The sequence below is a fragment of the Propithecus coquereli genome, unplaced genomic scaffold, assembly GCF_000956105.1.
Source record: "Propithecus coquereli isolate 6110/MARCELLA unplaced genomic scaffold, Pcoq_1.0 Scaffold73, whole genome shotgun sequence".
NCBI classification, from domain to species: domain Eukaryota; kingdom Metazoa; phylum Chordata; class Mammalia; order Primates; family Indriidae; genus Propithecus; species Propithecus coquereli.
Window position 1 is genome coordinate 1,001,064 of NW_012153396.1, and position 20,117 is coordinate 1,021,180.

Here is a 20,117-nt window from a genome sequence, read left to right on the forward strand (position 1 = left end):
AATGCCCTTCCCCTCCCTTGCTAATGCACTGGTGAGGTGCTGGGCATTAGCTTTGCAGCCTCTATTCCTGCAGCCTCTGGGCATTGACAAAATGTGTTCCCATTGCTCTTAATACATCAGAGACAGTGAACCTGAGATCTGGCCTGAAATGTGGTGTCTGCCTTGTGTTGGAAGGGGGATAGGCTGGGGAGGCAGACAGACCTGGGCTTGTTCCTGGCTCCATCACATACTAACAATTGGCCTTTGACAAGTCACTTGTTTTTCCAACTCTTGGTTTCCTCATCTCCATATTAGTAATAACAGTCCCCATTTTGCAGAGTATTATGAAGACTAGAAGTAATGTATGTACCTAGTGTACAATAGGTATTACAGTCGCCACGATGGCAAAACTGGAAAATGGAGTGAATGTTGACCCATGCTCTTGGGAGTCAGCTTGGTTTAGATTTGGAAAAAAAAAAAAGTATGGAGAACATTGGAGTCGCTGTAGGCTGTCTTCACTTGCAATGAGAACTTTCAAAAGGGTGGGTTTTAAAGTCATTTCAGGTGTCTAACTTGCTTCAAACAGAGCCCCTGAGAGTCCACTTACCTCTTTTCTTCCAGAGACCAGCCTAGTTTGACCACAGCCCAGAACTAACCAATCTGCTGGATGACTAAGGGCAGTCCTGTTTGCCTTTCAGTGTGTCTTCCTTGTATCTAAGATTAGTTTGTTGCCTGAGAATGACACCATCTGCCAAAGCTTAGCCAATCGTTCTGGGTCGCCATGGTGATTTTTAAATTTTTTTTTTGTTTTTCTGTTTAAAATATCCTAAGAAATAGCAGAAACCATGGTGATTTTTAAGCAAGGAATCCTGGTTATGTTTAGTCTGAACCTGGAGAGAGTCAAACTATCCCTCTAGGCAGCCTCCGAAAGCAACTATGTTTGAGAGGGCTGGGGTTAAAATATCCCATCTTGTCTAGTTGGGTCTTGAAGCTTTCCACAAACCCTAGCCAGGGTGGGCCCTATTCAGTTTCCTGAGTTCAAATTTTGTCTCTACCTTTATTAGCTAAGTATCCCTGGACTAGTTATTTTATGAATGGGAAATAAGCACAATACACTTTGATAGAGTAGTGGGAAAGAAAGCAAAGTATATACCAAAAATCCATGGGGGCCTTTAGTGCCAGGAACAAGAGTTCAGAAACTGTCCCCTTGGTAACTGGTACATGTTATTGAGATGGGGAGTAAACTCACATCTCACAAATGCAGAGTTTGGGGGACAGTTAATCTGGTTTTAGTGTATAGAATGGATTAGAGCTAGGAAAAAAAAGCAAGAGGAGGATTGGTTAGGATATTAGTGCAGTTGTCCAAGACGGGATGAGGACATAGAAATTAAGAACACTTGGAATTGGAAGGGGGACAAAAATCTGAAAATTGATTATTTTCTGGCCATGCCTTCCCAGTCCCCTTTACTGGTTCTGCCTACATCATATCTGCTGATGTGTCCTCAGCACCTGGAACAGTGCCTACCCTTTTCAGATGCTCAAATATTTGTTGCAGCAATGTTGCATTTCTGTGACCTCTAAATGTTGGAGTGCCTCAGGGCTCAGAAATGGATCTCTCCTCTGTCTGCTCTCACTCCCTTGTTGATCTCATTCATTCTCCCAAAGGTATCATCAAACTGAACTCCAGACTTTTATTTCTAACTGCCACTTGACATCTCTACTTGGAGGTCGAAAAGGCATCTCAAACTTAAAGTTGTCCAAAACTGAGCTACTCCTTACACAACATTCCCAAACTCTGTAAACTACAGTTCCACTCTTCTAGTTGTTCAGACCAAAACTTCTTTTATATTTCAACCCACATCCAGTCCTCCTGTGGGCTCCGCTTTTAAACATATCTAGAGAATCTGACAGCATCTCTCCACTTGCACTACTGCAATCCAGTCCAAGCCACCAGTCATCTCTCATTTGGATTATTGCCAGAGCTTCCTATCAGGTCTCCCTGCTCTCACCTCTGCCCATTTTGTGTCTATTCTTAACACGACAGCTAGAGAGTTCCTTTTAAAACATAAGTCAAATCATGTCACTTTTTTGCCAAAAAAAAAAAAAAAAAAACCCACACAAACACAAAATTCTACAATGGTTCCTTTATGTCACTTAGCGTGAGACCCAAAGTCCTTACAGAGGCCTTCCAGACTCTATCACATCTTCACCTCCCCAACTCCTCACCTCCCTGACTTTGGCTCCCACTAATTTCCTCTCCCACAATCTACAACCACCACACTGGCCTCCTCGCCATTCCTCAAGCACATCAGTCACACTCTCAACTCAGGGCCCTAGCATCTTGTTCTACTGCAGAGATATCCCCCAGATACCAATGAACCTCCCCTACCCCACCGCCTCTGGAGCCTTATTCAAACATCACCTTCTCAGGGAGTTCGTCCCTGGTAACCCCTACCTAAAATTGTCACACCTGCTCACTTACTCCCATATACTCCCTCCTTGTTCTTCTCTGTAGTATATTTAATGTATTTATCTGGCTTATTATCTCTCACCTCCACTCACAAGAGTGTAATCTGCAGGAGGAAGATGATTTTGTGCACTGTGTTCATCGCTGCGTTTTGAGTGTCTAGAAGAGTGCTGGGCGTGTGGTAGGCATTCAGTAAATACTTGTCGAGGAATAAAGGAAGAAGGATTGGAATAATGTGGGGATTTTTTCTAAGTAGAAGTAAAGGAAAAGGTAAAAGATGACTCTTGGGTTTGCCTCTGGGTAACTAGAAGGCTCATGTGCCATTTATTGTAGTGAAGAGTGGGGAAGAGCAGGGATGGTGGGTCTTGAAGACCAGGAATTTCTATTTGGATAAGTGATTTTGACAAGACAGGAAGACAGGTCAGGCAAAATGTCTAAAACAGGATGAGAGTTCAAAATAGACACTGATGTTAAGATATAAATCTAGTTCCCAGTAAAAGTGATGGTGATATTTAAAGTGATGTATTCTTTCGGAATCTTTAACTGAGCGAGAAGAGCAGAGGATCAAAGACCAGAGTGGAGATTCTTATTATAACTACAGTTGCCCATTAGAATCACCTAAAGAAGTTTTAAACATCCCAGTGTCCTGACCACATCCCAGATTAATTAGATTGGAATTCCTGTGGGTGGGACATAGGCAGTAATGGTTTGAAAGCTTCTCGGATAATTCCAACATACAGCCAGCCAGGGTTGAGAATCACTGAGCTAGAGTCTTTAAGATCTGTTTATCTGTAGGTGAGGATAAAATAAAGGAATCCAAAATGGAAACAGAAATATCAGTCTTAAGAGTGGGAAGAAAACCAAGGTAGTATTGACCAGTGCTTGTACTCAAATGTGCATAAGAATCACCTGGCGATCTTGATGAAATGCAGATTCCAATTCAGAGAGCTAAGATAGGGGCCTGAACTTCTGCATCTCTCACAAGCTCCCAAGCGATGCCAGTGCTTCTGATTCAAAGACCACACTTTGAGTAGCCGGTGTCAAGAACAGGGCTTCTCAAACTTTAGTATGCATAAGAATCACCTGGAGAGCTCATTAAAACAACTGTCCGGGCCCCACTTCACCCCTTCCAATCCTGATTCTATAGGGAAAGGGTGGGGCCCCAGAACTTGCTTTTTGAACAGTGCGCAGGTAACGTTCATGCCACTGCTCTGAGGAACTGTTCCAGTGATAGTGAGGCACCAAGACCGTGGCAAGAAAAAGGAGACACTCAATATTGCCTACCAAATGAAAAAAGATGCCGCAGGGACACCAGGGAGGAGATGAACGTAGCAAAAGCCGCTGTATTTTACAAGGTTAAGGTCATGAGTGAGGCAGAAACCATAAGACCGTAAAATGATTTCTGCTTTCCTTAGTTCTCTGTTTCCAAGCAATATGCTTTCCTCCTGGCTTCTATTATTAATAATATATTCTATCTTGGGAACACTTACCTTACCAAAGTGCTGTAGCTATTTTTGAAAGAGAGGAAAGCAAATCAATTATTTGCTTTTTTTCCCCCCAAGGCATAGGTGGTATGCTGACAGGGTCCTTTAGAGCTTTTCTGTCTGGATGTGCCTAAACCATATCAAGCAGATGAGGCTGTATTTATTAAAGACCTTTGGAGGATATTTGAGCTTCTTCAAATACCAAAATATAGTTGTAATGTTGCTGCCACTGCCTAATTTTCTGTCTTTTTAAAGCAGAGCTTTCAACCTCAACAGTATTGATGTTTGGGGCTAGATAATTCTTTGTTGGGGGGGGGCTGTCCTGTGCATTGTAGCATGTTTAGCCTCATCCCAGGCCTGTAGCCACTAAATGCCAGTAGCATCCCCTGCCCCAAGTTGTGACAACCAAAATTGTCTCCAGACATTGCTAAATGTCCCCGGGGGTGTGGGGGACAGGGGATAAATCATCCCCACTGAGAACCACTGCTTTAAAAGCAACATCTGAAAACCTCATCACCCTGCTAAGAAATCTGACTTATACTTTGGGTATGTCGATACCAGGTGGTGATGTGATAATGTGACAGAGCCTTAGGCAGAGCACTAGCAGTAACCAGTACTAGCACTGCCCTTTGGATTCTTGGGGCAACAGAAAGGACTAATTTAAGTAATGGAAAATTTTGTTGACCTCAGACATGCCAAGAGCCTAATAGGTAATGCAATATTTCAAGCCTGTCTCAGAGATGCTTGGTACAAAAGCTTCAAGAGTCCCCTTCCCAAACCCAGCGTTGAACAGTCAACGACTTTTTTTCCCCATGTCAACAAAATACCATAACCACCCACACAATATGAGAGAAAGCATTAATCAACCTGCCACTACAACCACGCTTTGTTCCAGGAGGTTCATTTCTGTCTTTTTGTGAGTACTTAGCATCTCGTGACCCTTAAACCAGGTGCACTGAAGGGACCAGAATTTACTAGCCATCTCAGTACTTGTTTCCCTTCCTCATACTCAGAGTGACATAAAGCCTACCCATAAACCAGTGGTTTTCGTTTTGAAACTTTAATCTGCATCAAGACCACACATTACTGGGCTGTACTTTCAGAGATTCTGATTCACTGGGTCTGGGGTGGGGCCTGTGAATTTGCATTTCTAACTAATTCTCGAATGATATTGATGCTGGTGTCCAGGGACTGACCACACTTTGAGAACCATTGCTATTAACCAAGATAATACTTCTCAACTTTGGTTGGACATTATTAGAATTACCTGGGGAACATTTTAAGCTATTTATGCCATGGTCCTGTCCCAAACCAAAGCAATCAGAATCTCTGGATGTGAGATCCAGTTTGTAGAATGTATTTAAAACTTTTGAGGTAATTCTGATGTCCAGTCAGCATTGAGAACCATTGAGCTAGGTGAAATGCATTCCAAAGCATTGGGAATGGAGGGTCTTACCAAGTGGCCCTGTTTAATAGAGGAAAGATGGGTCACTGTAAATATCACTTAAACCTGGAGAGACATGACTCCAACCCTTGATGCTTTGTTGAGGACTACTTCTCCAGTTCCACTCAAAACTATCCTAACACTGTAGTCCAAACAAGGCTCAAGCCATAGGTGCATATTCTCTACTTTGTGTCTCATCAGGAGGTAGGTAAGATTGGAGATGAAGGTTGTAAATCAGAGGCTAGGAGGAAATAGTCAAGGCTTGAGGGAAGCAAACCAAGGCTTAAGGAGCCCACAGCTGCTAGAAATCAGGAAAGGCAACTGTCAGCAAGCCAAGCCATCAGGACAGTGCTTGGCTTCTGGTGAGACTGATCACTGAGAACATGGCACGAATTCAAGCTGGAGGCCAGAGATCTGTAGTTGCCAGTTCAAAAGTAAGACACCAGTGAGCCCAGAGTAAAATATGCTCCTTACAACTCAGAGACAAATGTAGCCTTCATTTTTTGAAAGTGCATTCTCATAAAACCAACTGTTTCTTTACCTTTCAACTCAGCTCAGTGATTTCCCATCTATTGATGTCAGTGCCACAGTGGAATGCTCAAGAGACATGTAAAATTGCCTCATAAAGTAGTATCACTCAAGAGTTTTCTATCTAAAGAAGTATCTTTTTCTTCTCTGTATCTCAGTATGCTCTTGGACTTAGTAGGCTTAAAGTTTATCACTTTATTTTTGGTATTTTTAGCAACTAGAAGGGTGATTTTTTCCAGGGCCCTGATTGTTTTGGACTTGCCTGACGCTGAGAGTGTGCAGAGCAAATCACTTAGGTTAGTCTACTCTTCAACATCTGGAGCTCAGCATGGCTTTGCTGTTCTCCATGTGTGATCTCGTTTGCAGTGATGATCCTAAGGTAATACGGTCGTCTTCCCTACCAAGAAAAATAGTCACCAAGTGAGATAGAACCCTTTAATGGAAGTTGAAAAAGAGGTTAACTTGTTTAAGAATATGAATAAGACACATGTCTCTCAATAGATTCTGGAGAAAGCTGGGAGCTTGTCCAGTCATTTCTGATTCACGCAATGAGGGTTACAGGAAGTTCTCAAGAACATCTCACAAACTCCAGCGCTCTTCTTTACTCTGTATAAAGTCCTCACGAACTATGAAGTTCAGTAGAAATGGTAATGATCATCATCATTATTAGCCTAAATTATTTCACAGGGATCCCACTTTTCTAGAAAGTTGGAGGGAAACTGAGACTGTTGTACTAACAGTTGTGAGAAGGCATTTGAGAATTTCTGCTAGTCCGTAGAGGAATAGCTCAACGGGAAAGGCCACAGATGCTCTTCACAGAATCTCATAGGAGGGCAGAAGAGGCAATAGATGAAATCTAAGCCACTCCCCCAAGTATGCCATTAGGAAGTAAACACAACACTCATGCATGGGAGGGGAAATAATGCATGTCAGAAACCAGCATTTGCCCAGAGAAAGGTGGAAATACTTGGGAAATTTGAGCTCCACTGCCTCAGTTTGACCCAGTTTAGGAGTTTTAAATACTCACAAGTCATCTCTCAAAGTTGATGAGGTCTCTCATAAAAGATGTGAACCTACTGTATCTGAGGCCCACAACTCTGTGTTCTCAAATTCTCCCCTTCCCATCTGTGATCAAGTCCTCAGCCCTGTTCACCATTTCTACCTGCACAGAAAATAAGGTGGTGCCTTATCCCCCATTTCTGGTCTAGTGGCCTCACCTGTTTCCACTTTTGGTTTCTATATCCTAGAGCACAGATTGACAATGAGTGCTCTACGTTAACGTTTTACCAACTTTACTACCCATATCCAAATCAGTGTTGCTCTTTCTTTTCAAGCTATTCTCCTTTTATGAAGCAGTCTCTACTTTTACTACCTGTATGTAGGTTGTAACTTTCAGCCCAATTTCCTGCTCATTCAGACATGTTTTTTTTAAAATTGGCTTTTTTAAAAAATAACAGCTTCATTGAGACAAAATTCACATACCATAAAATTCAGCCTTTTAAAGTGCACAAATTAATGGGTTTTAATTTAATTCCAGAACATTTCATCACCCGTAGAGGAACCCTGGCCCACTAGCAGTCAGTCCCCACATCCTCCTTTCCCCAGCTGCTGGCAGCCATGAATCTACTTTCTTCCTCTGTAGGTTAGTCTATTCTGGAAATCTCGCATAAGCGGAATCATACAACATGTGGCCTTTTGTGTCTGGCTTCTTCCAGTAATGCTTTCAAGGATCATCCATGTTGTAGCATATACTTCACTCCTTTTTATGGCAGGATAATATTCCATTGTATTGATATGCCACCTTTTGTTTATTTGTTTGGAAACATTTGGAATGTTTCCACTTTTTGCCTATTAGGAATATTGCTGCTCTGAACATTTGTGTACGAATTTTTGTATGGGCATACGTTTTCATTTCTCTAGGAGTTAAATTGCTGGGTCATATGTCATGTTATGTTTAGCATTTTGAGAAACTGCCATACTGTTTTCCCAAGTAGGTGAATCATTTTACAATCCCATCAGCAACATCTGAGGATTTCAATTTTTCCACATCCTTACCAACATTTGTTATTATCTGTCTTTTATTATAGCCATCCTAGTGGGTATAAAGTGGTATCTTATTGGCATCTTGATTCGAATTTCCCTAATGATGGTGATATTAAGTATCTTTTAATGTGTTTATTGACTAATTGTGTATCTTCCTTGGAGAAATATCTATTCGAATCCTTTGCTCACTTTTTAATTGAGTTGTATTTTTATGAGTTGCAGTATTTCTTTACATATTCTGGATGCGAGCCCTTTATCTCATGATTTGCAAATGTCTTCCATTCTGGGAGTTGTCTTTTTTCTTTCTCAATGACGTCCTTTGACGCGTAAATGTTTCTAATTTTGGTAAAGTCCAATTTATCTATTTTTTCTTTGATTGTGCCGTTGGTGTCCTAAGAAACTGTTGCCTTTTGAGATAGTCACAAAGATTTATTTCTATGTTTTCTTCTAAGAGTTTTATAGTTTTCACTCTTACGTAAAAAATTATCTTTTTATGGGTTGTAAGATTTTAATTTATATTTCCTTAATGATGATGATGTGCCAGGTGATTATTCTAGATTCTGGGGAAGCAGAGGTAAGCAGGACAGAGCTGTTGCCCTCAAGGAACTTACCTCATAGTGAGGGGGTCACAAATAAATAGAAAACAAGAACAGGGTGAAATAATGTGTGTACAGTGCCTGGCCCCTAGAGTACGTATAGCAAATGGTAGCTTCAATAATAATAATGGCTACTATTTTCGGTATTACAAAGGGCTGTGGCAGGGGGGAGTGACTAACTTTTCCATGTCTAAAGATTAGCTTCATTTAGGGCCACCCCCAATACCTCTGGGACCCAGGAAGAGGATGGATGCAGGTATAGGGCTCTAAAAGTCCAGCCTTTTTGAGAAAGGAAGAAACTCAGCTATGTGTGTCATGCGCACAGCTGGTTCTCTCGTCCCTTTGAATGTTGCTTAGAACAGGGTTATATGATGATCCCTGTCCCAGTCTGTACCTTAGAAAGGATGGCTGCCTTCGTTTGTTTGTAGAAGATCTCTACAGGTTTTGGAGGCAATCTTAGAGGCTTAATAAATTGTAAAATGTTTCTAAATAGATTACATAAGTACATTGTCTTGAATATTGTATAATTAGGACTTTAAATTTCTATTCCCTATTGATAACATTGTGTGTCCTCAAATTGAACTTTTATAGTACAGAGCGATGGTGGCTTTTAAAGTTTTTGATATTTTACAATATTAATGTTAATTTATTTAATTCCACCATCTGAACTAATTATTTTAGTGGGAGGAAGTATAGCTGTATTATACATATTCTAGGCCCCATGTTATAAAAAATAACCAATTATAGAAAACAATTTTAAGAAATCACTTTTTCATGGCTCACGCCTGTAATCGTAGCACTCTGGGAGGCCGAGGCGGGCGGATTGTGTGAGCTCAGGAGTTCGAGACCAGCCTGAGCAAGAGCAAGACCCTGTCTCTACCAAAAATAGAAAGAAATTAATCGGACAACTAAAAATATACAGAAAAAATTAGCCGGGCATGGTGGCGCGTGCCTGTAGTCCCAGCTACTCAGGAGGCTGAGGCAGAAGGATTGCTTGAGCCCAGGAGTTTGAGGTTGCTGTGAGCTAGGATGAAGCCACGGCACTCACTGGCAAAAGAGTGAGACTCTGTCTCAAAAAAAAAAAAAGAAAGAAATCACTTTTTCAAGTTTTTCCATTATACTAGTCATTTGTTTTGTTATCTGCTAGCACATGTTAGCAGAAGAGTGAGAACAGGTGCCATAAGTTAAGAAAAATGTGTTGGAAATGAAAAACTTTAAATTGAGCACATTTTAACAATTAACATAACCTAATTTAAGCTTCAAAGTACTCCAGTCCAGTTGGGTGGGAGGCAGTTGTTTCAAAGAAGGGTAATTTTAGAACCACTGATGCAAGGTTTAAATTTTAATTTAAACACATAGTATTTTATTTAAAAAAAGCAAGCATTTTAGTAACTGGTTTTGATATCATCTATGGGTTTTTATTCAGTCTATGGGTTTTTATTCAGTCTTCAGTTTAAATAGCACTGATTGGCCGTCTGATATATGAGAGGGAGGCCTGTTTAAATTTATGATCCTTTGTCCTAAAAGAGCTCATGATCTGAGGAAGAAACACTGTCTAGTGTAGGACACATACATTGCTAGTTATAAAAAGCAGCAAACTGATAAATGCTCTAATGGAGTTATCAAAGATTTAGGAGCACAAGGCAAGGAAAGATTGGTTTAGAATGGGGCAGGTCTGGGAGAACTTTCTTGAAGAGCTGGCACCTGAGCTGGAACTCAAAGAGACAGCAGAGGTGGGATGAGGGAAGGAAATACTGAGAGCAAAGATTTAGAAAGTGTACATGGAGGGAATTGAGGAAGTGACAGTAACCTGGCACAAGTGGAGTGTAGACTGATGAGGATGGAGCAGAGCATACAGTTAGAAAGATCGGGAAGAGCCACATTGTGCAGTCTTGATAATACCAAACCAGTGAGACTGGACTTGATTCTGTAAGCACTAGGGAGACATGGAGGGTTTTTGAGGAGGGCTCTGGCATGATCAGATCAGTTTAGAAATAGGTTGAAGGTGGGGGAAAAATTACAGACCGTTCTTGGGTGATACAAATGTCATCTTTCCAATTTCATTTCAGTGCAAAAAATCCCAATCTTGTGATTTGAGATATTTGATACAGAAATTCTTGTGTTTAAATTTTAAGGGTTAATTGTGACTTTGGCAAACTGACTGCTCCTCTTGTCTGATATTTTTGGCAATGACCAAGCCAGAGCTTATAAAGGGTAACACTGATAAAGCATGAACTTTCTTCTTTTTTTTGTTAAAAATAACATCTGAGTCAGTACCCCAGATTTTTTCCTTAAATGTCTCTTAGCCAAGGAAATGAACCACCCAGATTTTCATTTTAGAAAAAGGACCAGGAAGTGCATCTATACAGCAGAAGAAAACAAACTGACATGCAGCAGGACTTAATTACATAAGACTCCAGTCCCTAGGTTAGGACTGAACCTCGTTACCTGGGTTTGCGGTCCAGCTCTGCATCTTACAGGCTGTGTCACTTTAAGCATGTTGCTTAACTACTCGTGCCTCAGTTCTTCCACCTGTAAAATGTGGATACTAGTATTCACTTCAGTGGTTTTCATGAGGATTAAATAAACTGATACACATAAAGTGTTCTGAATGGTGGCTGGCACATAGTAAGAGCTCAATAAATGTGAACTATTAATAATCAGTTGTTGGACAATAAAAATGAAGTATCTGCCTGTGACACATTATAGTTGACAAAGCCTTTTCGTATATCCACTAGGTCTTCTGAGCTCTACAATCACCTTACAAGTACTGGTTGCTCTAGTTACCATTGCTGCTAACAAACCACCCCAAAACTTAGAGGCATAAAACAAAAAGTGTTTTATTATGTTCACAGATTCTGTGAGTTGGGAATTCTGAAAAAGCACGGTGGCAATGGCTTACGTCTGCTTCACAGCGTCTGGGGCTGCAGTTGGAGACACCTTGAAAAGCTGGGGAGGGAAAGCTGGGCTGGATCAGGTGACACTGGCAGATCCACTTCCAAGATAGTTTCTTTGCTAATCTGTCTGGCACTTCGGTGGGATGGGTGGAAGGCTGGGCTCAGCTGGGACTGTCACTTAAGCACCTACAGATGGCCTCTCCACCATGGTGACCTCGGGGTAGTGGTCAGACTTCTTACAGTGTTCTTGCAGCAGAAGCTGTCTGCCTTTTATGGCCTAGCCTCAGAAGTCCCATAGCAGACACTTCCCATTCCCTTTTGGTTGAAGCAGTCACAAGCCTGCCCAGACTCAAGGAAAAGGATATAGACCACACCTCTCCATGGGAGGCATAGCAAAGACTTTGGGGGCCGTGTTTCAAAATCACTACACTGGGATTATTCCCTAATTCTAGGTGAGAGATTGCAACTCAGTAGATATTAAATGATTTGCCCAGGGATAGTAACTGGGATAGTTAAGGGGAAGCAGTGTTTAGGGGAGGAGAATGACTTCTAACATAATTCTTCTGACTCTAAATTCTTGTTCTTTCAATTAGATTATTCAGCCGCCTTCAGCTAATATATACTTGCTAGTATGTGAAAGTTCAAAGAAAAAAAATGTAACTGGCTTTGGGTATATTAGTAACTTTCCTAGAAAGAAACAGAGATCTAAAGTATAAGGTATGCATTTGTAAGAGCTTGCATACAAACTTCATATTTTAAGGAGATCTCGATATGACTTCAGTCCTCAGATTGGTCAGACATCATTTTCTGAGGAAAGATCTCAAGAAAGATCTCAGAAAATGTCCCAGATACTTAAAGTGATTTCGTTTGTTCTCCAGGAAAATCTCACCTGGCTATTGTCCAGCGGGTGAATAATGAGGGCGAAGGGGACCCTTTCTATGAGGTGATGGGCATCGTCACACTGGAGGATATCATAGAGGAGATCATCAAGTCGGAGATCCTGGACGAGACTGATCTCTACAGTAAGTGCATGGCCTTGGCCATTCTCCAAGGTCATCTTATTTGCCTCCAAGACTCTCAGGTATAGCTTAGTTTGACATGTAGAAAGGGTGTCAGGGCAAGTCCTCGGCACTGATGTGTGTCAGCCACCTCTGCCAGGTATGGCAAGGTACCCTGGCTAGAATCATCTGAGTCACTGGGAACATGCTAGCTAAGTGTTTATCACAGGAACCGAGCCAAGACTGAAAAGGAGACCTCCTGGCCTAAAAGGGACTTAAAGAAACAAAGTGTACCCAGGATGGTGCCCGGAGGCCTCTCTGCCCTTGGTTCTGTCCCCTGTGTTATTCCTGTTCTGTCTCTTTCTCCACCTAGATACAGACCCCGGCAGCCCCTGGGGTTCTACTCACAGTCCACTGACCCCAGAACATCAGTGAGCAGTGGGGACTGTCATGAGATTGCTCACCCCCGACCTAAGCCAGAAGCTTAAATAACTCTTCTTAGACATGCTCTGCCTTCTTGTGCCTCTCAGCCACACCACCCTGGGTTTCTCATTTTCCCCCTTCCCCGAGACCTGCCACCAGGGTCCCTGCTCCTGTTCCTGCCCCCTCTCTCTGGTCTTCTCACCCTCCTGCCCAAACCCCCTCAGGAACAACATGGGCTCTTTTATGCAGATAGTGACTTTGGGTTACTGAATCTTAGCAAAGCTTTGCTTGCACACATTACAAAGGCATGCTTTGTCTCTGGGATGGAATATTATCTAAGTCCATGGGAGTCCCTAGGCCAGGAAGTGTTTCCTCCTCAGAATTTCATCTCATGGGAAAGCCATCTCTTTTCCTCCCCTCAGATAACACATTTTAGGCCTCTGATGTGAGTTTGCTAGAAACAGCCTCTCAGAAACTGGCTCCTGGACAATGGCCAGGTAGAAAAAGCTTTGATACCAGAAGGCAGTGAGTGGCACAGAGTGAGTGTCCTCCCTTTGGACTAAGAAGAGATCAAGCCTACAAGGTGGGCCAGGCCGTGACAAAAACTAGCAGGAGTGTCACAGCGTCCCCACTCCAGGAACCTGACATTGCTGTGCTGCGGGCCTGAGTGATCGAGCTCAGAAACACCGTCTCCCTCCCCTGCCTCTGTCCACCACTCTTGCTTTAGAGTTCTCACGTGTCTCAGTAGATAGCTGGTGAAGACATTCACACTAAGGAGTTCGTGGCCGATAGTGGTCTAAATGAGCGAGCTCCTTCCTGAGCACTTGTTTGTACAACCTTCTTGCTCCAAACACCTACTATTAAAATCAAAGGAATGAAGGGGAGATCAGAGAAATGATTCCCCAATGATGAAATGTTAAGTGTCATTCTGATGGGGAGAGAGAGGGCATATTTAGGCAAACATATCATGCAGATCAGAAGGTTGCTCACCAGTGACAGCAAAAGAGCTGAGTCCTATCTCTGTATTTACTACTCTCTTGCTGAGTGATCCTCCTTCTACAGGAGGGTTTTTCCACCCTTTTAGTGAGCTGCCAGCAGAATTCTCTAAGAGCTGCAAAAAGGCCAAGGAGCCAGGAGTACTGTGTTTCTTCTTGCGTGACCCTGACTTCTTACATGATCCGTTCACCTGGGTCTGGATCTCCCCACTGTTGCAACCCAAGCAAAAGAAGTGTCCAAGCAGGGGCCAGGTGACTGCGGAGGCTGAGTCAGAGGCAGGCCACAAAAGAGCTGTGTGGGTGGAAGGGCATTCTTCCACTTCTAGAAGGAAACCCAAAGGATCTGGCAGACAGGAGCTCCAAAAGGAGAGGGAGCTCACCAGGGAGCCAGATCCTGGGGCCCGATTTCCCTGCCCCAGGGGTTTGTTCCCTATCCTTTCTGCCTGCACTAGAAGTCCCCTCCACCCTGTTTTTCTCCAGGCCAAGTTTGGAGAAAACTTAAATCCCTTTCCCTATTTCCCTTAGTGCAGATGAGATAGGCTAGCAGTTTCAAAATTTTACTCAAAACTCAGAGATAACAAAAGAGAAATGACCAAAGAAAACATTCCCCCCACCAAAAAAGAAAAAAAATTTATATATATAGGTTAAATTAGAAAAAGCAAATTTCCTCAACCAATAATCACATGTCCAATATATAGGCTCTTGAAGGGTTCCAGGCCCTCCCTGCCTGAGGCTCCTACCCAGAGAACCCACTTTTATAGATTGTAGGTCCATTCCTATTTCTTCTCCTCTCCTCTTCCCCGTATTTCCCCTGATTCTCTCCCAGTGGAGGGGCTGGGGTTGAAGCAGGAGAATTGTGAGTGGTAAGAGGTGGCGACCACCCTCCTCCCTTGGGTGGCCTGCCTCAGGAACCACTCAGAGCCTGGTTTAAAGCAGCAGGAGGAGACCAGGTGAGCCCAGTTCTGGGGAAAGGAGGGGGACAGAAGCAGAAATCCCAGGGCCCCACCAACATTCTTGATGCTAAGAATGCAAGTCCCTCGAGTTTGTATGACTTTATAAAACTACTTTCACAGGTGGTTTCTGGTTAGAGTTTCATAATAACCGCACAAGATGAGTAGAAGAGCTGTTATTAAATATTATTAACCTCCTTGTATAGACTAAAACAAACAAAAACTCTGATCCTTAAGAGGTTGTACAGCCAGTAAGTAGGGGAGCCAGCCCCAGAATCCTGGATTTGGGTGTCCTGAGCCATCTTTCCCCCTTTTCCTCTATATGCCAGCTAAGTGTCAACAACACAGAGATGCTGATGGCGATCTCCCACTGCCTGTCCGTCACCAACATCCTTCCACTCCATGGGAAAGAGATGTTGTAATGTCACCTAGAGTTGACACTGCAGAAATGCGTAGGCTCCCAAAGGATTTGTCTGTCTCTGTGGCTCTGGAAAAGCCTCCAAAGACCAACAGTGATTCTAAGAGAGCTGCAATCTGTTCCCTGTGACCCTGCAGCCGACAATCGGAAAAAGCAGAGGGTCCCGCACCGGGAAAGGAAGCGGCATGACTTCTCCTTGTTTAAGCTTTCCGACACGGAGATGCGGGTGAAGATCTCACCACAGCTTCTGCTGGCCACGCACCGCTTCATGGCTACAGGTAGGACTCTCCCACCCAGGTCTCCACCCCAGAGTAGCTGAAGCAGAATCTCTAGAGTGGGATCCAGGTAGCGATGATTGTTCATACCTTTCAACCTAATTCCAATGCACAACGGGGACTGAGAACCACTCTTCTAGGAAGGAGGTTGCCTTAGATAGAGTAACAGATGCCACCTACTGTCACGTTGTGAAGATCACGCCTGATCTTCCAGGGGAGGAAGTGAGTACAATCCAACTCTCTCTTCTACGGAGAGAAGAGCTAAAGGAAACACTGCTGCACTTTTCCCTTTGTCCACATGCTTCTTGACTGCAGCCTGAGGCCATCCCCTGGCCTGTTAGAGTTCGGGTACCCCAGAGTATTTGTCAGGGAGGGAAAGGCCTTGTCCTACCCAGCAACAAGACTCTGGGGCCCAGTGCCCTCCAGAGGTCTTACAGGCCTGTGAGCTATGAATTCTTAAAATACAGAAGTGGATTGTGAATCTTGGGGTCTTCAGAAAGCAGGAAAGGTGAGAGAATCCAAAGATACACTCCTTCTTGCGAAGAAGGTAAGGTTTACCTTTGAACCCACTGACCTCCACGCCTAGTTAATGTGCCCACCTAGAGTGGTCATATCCATCACTAAGATCAATAATTAATTAAACTGTCATATATTTATTAAGTATAGAATGAGAGCTAGCACTGTTTCAGGTGCTAAAAAGTAGAAAATTTTAAGTTGGAGCTTCTTTAAAGTAGAATTTTCAACATGTTATCTAGTTCTGAATACAGATTTCTTTTAACTGCTGGCTGTCTGAGTTCCCAGAGCAAAGCAGCTGTATCTGTTTGGTATAATATTTGATGTGTGTAAGAGGATCTGTTAATATGTAAATATGATGCTTCCCAGTATTAACAACTCATTTAAATAATTACCTGTCTCTATTAACTTGGGATTTCATTTCATTCAGCAGGTATATGTCATACAAATAAGCCAGATTAAATTCTCTGTATTTCATTGGATTATAGCCTTTAAGCCTTTGTTGTTCAGATGGCTTAGTTATCCATGCCCAATTTTAAATAAAATCAAAGAGAAAATTCGTAACAAAACTGACATTTCCAAAATGGTGACCTATTTCTCCTGAGATGTCAGTGCAGGGACACTTCCCCCCAGAGGGCACAAGGAAGGCCCTGAGATGCACACTTGGGTTTAGGATCCCCCACCCGAAGGACCCCAGAAGCCCTCCCAGCCTGGTGCCCAGGAGCGTGAATGGGCTAGTTGTGCCCACTCTGACTCCCCCCCAGCTGCCCCTGCTGGCACGGGTGGGACCTGGGGGGTGTTGATTCCTCCCTGCCTCCCACCCTCCCCTAGAAGTGGAGCCCTTTAAGTCTCTGTACCTTTCGGAGAAGATCCTGCTCCGGCTCCTGAAACATCCCAACGTGATCCAGGAACTGAAGTTTGATGAGAAGAACAAGAAGGCCCCAGAACACTACCTCTACCAGCGCAACCGCCCTGTGGACTACTTTGTCCTGCTTCTGCAGGTGAGTAGGAAAGCCAGGGAACTTGTAAGAGTGAGACAAGGACATGTCCAGGTGAAGAGGAACGCCATGCTTCCCTCAGCGCCAGGTTCCAAAACTTGGCTGCCTCGGGAACAAGGCCAGTTGGGGTGGGCATTTGTGCATAACCCACAGGAGGGGCCTAGACATGGAAGACTGGTGGGATCTTTGATGGCATTTAGTCAGACTGCTCAGCTATGTTTGGGGTGGGGTGAGTCCCTCTCCAGTAGAGGGGTTCTGCTTGTGAACTTCCAAAACTGCTGCCCTACAGAATCCCTAATAACTTCCTTGTCTCTACTTGAACATCCCCCAAATGAAACTGCCCACTCCCTAAACTTTAGACAATTCTTGTTTAAACCCTCTGTCGAGCTGGAATCTCACCACTCTGACTTCTACACTGGTCCTGGCTGTGCTTTCTGGAGGCGCGTGGGACATGTTCATTCTCTCTGCTGCATTTCAGCCTTTAGAGTCCCTGGAATCGTCTGCCCCTTAAGAGGATCAGGGAGGGGAAAAGATGACTGAGTGAAAGAAGTGCCGCATCTTCCCAGTACTCACATAAGTACTATCACCTTCTGCCCTGGGTGCCTGGAGCGCCTGTCTTAAATAAGCGTCAGGCATGGTTCCAGCTTGTAACACTGCTGATATCCTGTCCTGGCTCCACGGTTAGCTCCATCTGCTTCCCTGTCTCTTCCCAACAGAATCTTACAGTCCCTGAATACAGTGATTGTTTTAAAATCTTGATTAAGCTCACATTAACCTAGAAATGGTCTTTGTCACAGTCCACGTCCAGCCTCTCTGCTTTTACGTTACGATTTGCCTCACATATATCCTTGCAAAGGGCCTCAATAAAATGACCTCTCTTCTCCAGAAACGGAGTCACATTCTTCACAGTTGGAAATTGAGAAGTTTCCTGTTACATTGTTTATATAGCATAACGAACACATACAATCTATTGTCTTGTGCTTAATACAAATTTAATAGTTTTCAAGTAAGATATGGAGAGAATAAAATGTAGTAGCAAGGCCCAGAAATAGGAAAAATCTAGCTTTAAAATTCCAATGTTGCCATTTCCTAAATAACCTAGACCAAGTTATTTAACCTCTCGGAGCCTCAAAATTGATTTCTCTGTAAACTGGGGATAAGAATGGTGTGGACCTCATGGGGTTGTGGGGCCGATTACATGAGAACCCATGCAGTACACATAAGAAAGTATCCATGGACACACTATACACCACCCATTAGCTGTCATTGTTATTGGTGATGAATTAAACAAGCTTCACACAGAATTAGATTTTAACTCAACCCAACTTAGAAATGGTCTAACCTCAGACTAACCCAGTGGGAAGGTTTACCATGCCCTGGGTGAGCTGGTGCTTGGACTTGCATCAGGGAAGACCATTGTAGTAGCAAAGAGAGTTTGGTTATTCATAACTAAATGCTGCTTTATGAACAATGAAGCAATGAGTTTACTGCAAAGAGCAACCAAAGTTGGAGGTGCTATTTCTGAAACATAAACCTGGACAGAATTAATAGCCTTCTGTGATAAGAACATGAGTCCACTTGTTATCCAAGCAGAAGTGCTTAGTTAGGGTTGTAGTCAGTAACATAACTAGAAGTGCTCATACACACTTAGTACACTTCCTTCTTTCTCCAGGGTAAAGTGGAAGTGGAGGTCGGTAAGGAAGGCCTTCGCTTCGAGAATGGAGCCTTCACCTACTATGGGGTCCCAGCCATCATGACCTCTGCGTGCTCAGGTATTCCAGTTTTCATTTGCTTGTTGGGGAATCAATGGGATATTGTAGAAAAAAACATCTAGACTCAAGTCTTAACTCCTCTTTTGACTCCTGTTACCCTAGACAAGCAGTTTAACTTCCTTGGCTTTAGTTTCTTCTGCAAAATAGGCACAAGTATCACTTTTCATTAAGTTAGTTTGTGCTTTAAAAAAATAAGTGAGAAACAAATTAAATTGGAAAAAGCAATGACATTATAAAGTGTTAAGGATGGAGAGTGGTATATTTCAGTATAAAAAGACAAGTTTGTTGCTTTTTACACTTGTTGCCTCCCCTGCCATTTCATCACCTGGTTTTTACAGGGTTAATTGATCCTGGGGGTGGAATGGAAGAGGGAAGATTTCTATAAGAAGCTGTGTTTTCTGAATTGCCTCTGAAACCCATTGCATCCTTCTGTCCTTAGATAATGACGTGCGGAAGGTTGGAAGCCTGGCTGGATCCTCTGTCTTTCGTATGTATCTCTCAAATCCCTTCCTCGTCCTCCCCATCATAGTTTTGCCTCAGCCCACTCTGGGGACCTGGACCAAGCACTTTGAGCCTGGGCTGGGGCTAAGACAAATGCTGGCAGCCTCTTTGTAATGTTCTGCCAGGAACACTGCTTCCTGCCAGGTACCCACAGACCATGGGGGCTTAGGTTCTGTGTGTCTGGAATGTTTTCTGCAGCTTCTCTGCTCACATGCAAGTGATGAACAGTGATGGGGGGTGGAGGCTGGAGTTGGGGGAGGGGCTTGTGAGTGGAGGCACCATTTGTTGCCATCTGCCAGGGAATGCAGGCAGGTGGTTCCTATGCTTTCATGAAGGTTCAGCCTTTCCTTCTCTGCAGTGATAATTCACCCACTGGCCTTTACTTGAAAACTTGCGTATGCTACTATTGTGTCTGTCCTCAGTAAGAAGTGACAGCAAGATTTGGGGATCTAAGTCCCAGGCTGGTGCAATATGTTGCTTATCTGCTTCTCTCTCCTTGTTCACTATCACTCAGCTGGTGGAGAGATGTCTGCCAGCTGGCCGTGCATGCTGTTGGTGGGGTGCTGGCACAGGGCTGATGGCTGGTTTGCTTGGCCCCTTCTGTGCTGTGCCTTCTCACTGTTTCCTGTGTAGAGTTATTGCACTTGTGTTTAAGAGCATGGCATTTATTGTGATACAAGTGTGATCCGGAAAGAATTATTTCTCTAGATTTCTTTTTGATTCTCTGGTCTGAATTGTGCTTTTAGTGTTTACAGTAGCCACTTTAAGAGCAAATGGGGTGTTACCTCTCATTATAAAAATGATTTTACATAATGCTTTATATTGGGATTTGTCAG

General features: G+C 43.3%; 1 protein-coding gene across 1 annotated transcript in view; it reads left to right on the plus strand.

Moving 5' to 3' along the window:
• CNNM1 (cyclin and CBS domain divalent metal cation transport mediator 1) overlaps positions 1-20,117 on the plus strand; it is a 50,964-nt gene that overhangs the window by 9,895 nt on the left and 20,952 nt on the right. Inside the window, exons 2-6 of the mRNA XM_012661703.1 lie at positions 12,317-12,460; positions 15,360-15,500; positions 16,842-17,011; positions 18,681-18,780; positions 19,220-19,267. Of these exons, the coding sequence (XP_012517157.1) occupies positions 12,317-12,460; positions 15,360-15,500; positions 16,842-17,011; positions 18,681-18,780; positions 19,220-19,267 (603 nt within the window). The remainder of the gene's footprint in view (positions 1-12,316; positions 12,461-15,359; positions 15,501-16,841; positions 17,012-18,680; positions 18,781-19,219; positions 19,268-20,117) is intronic.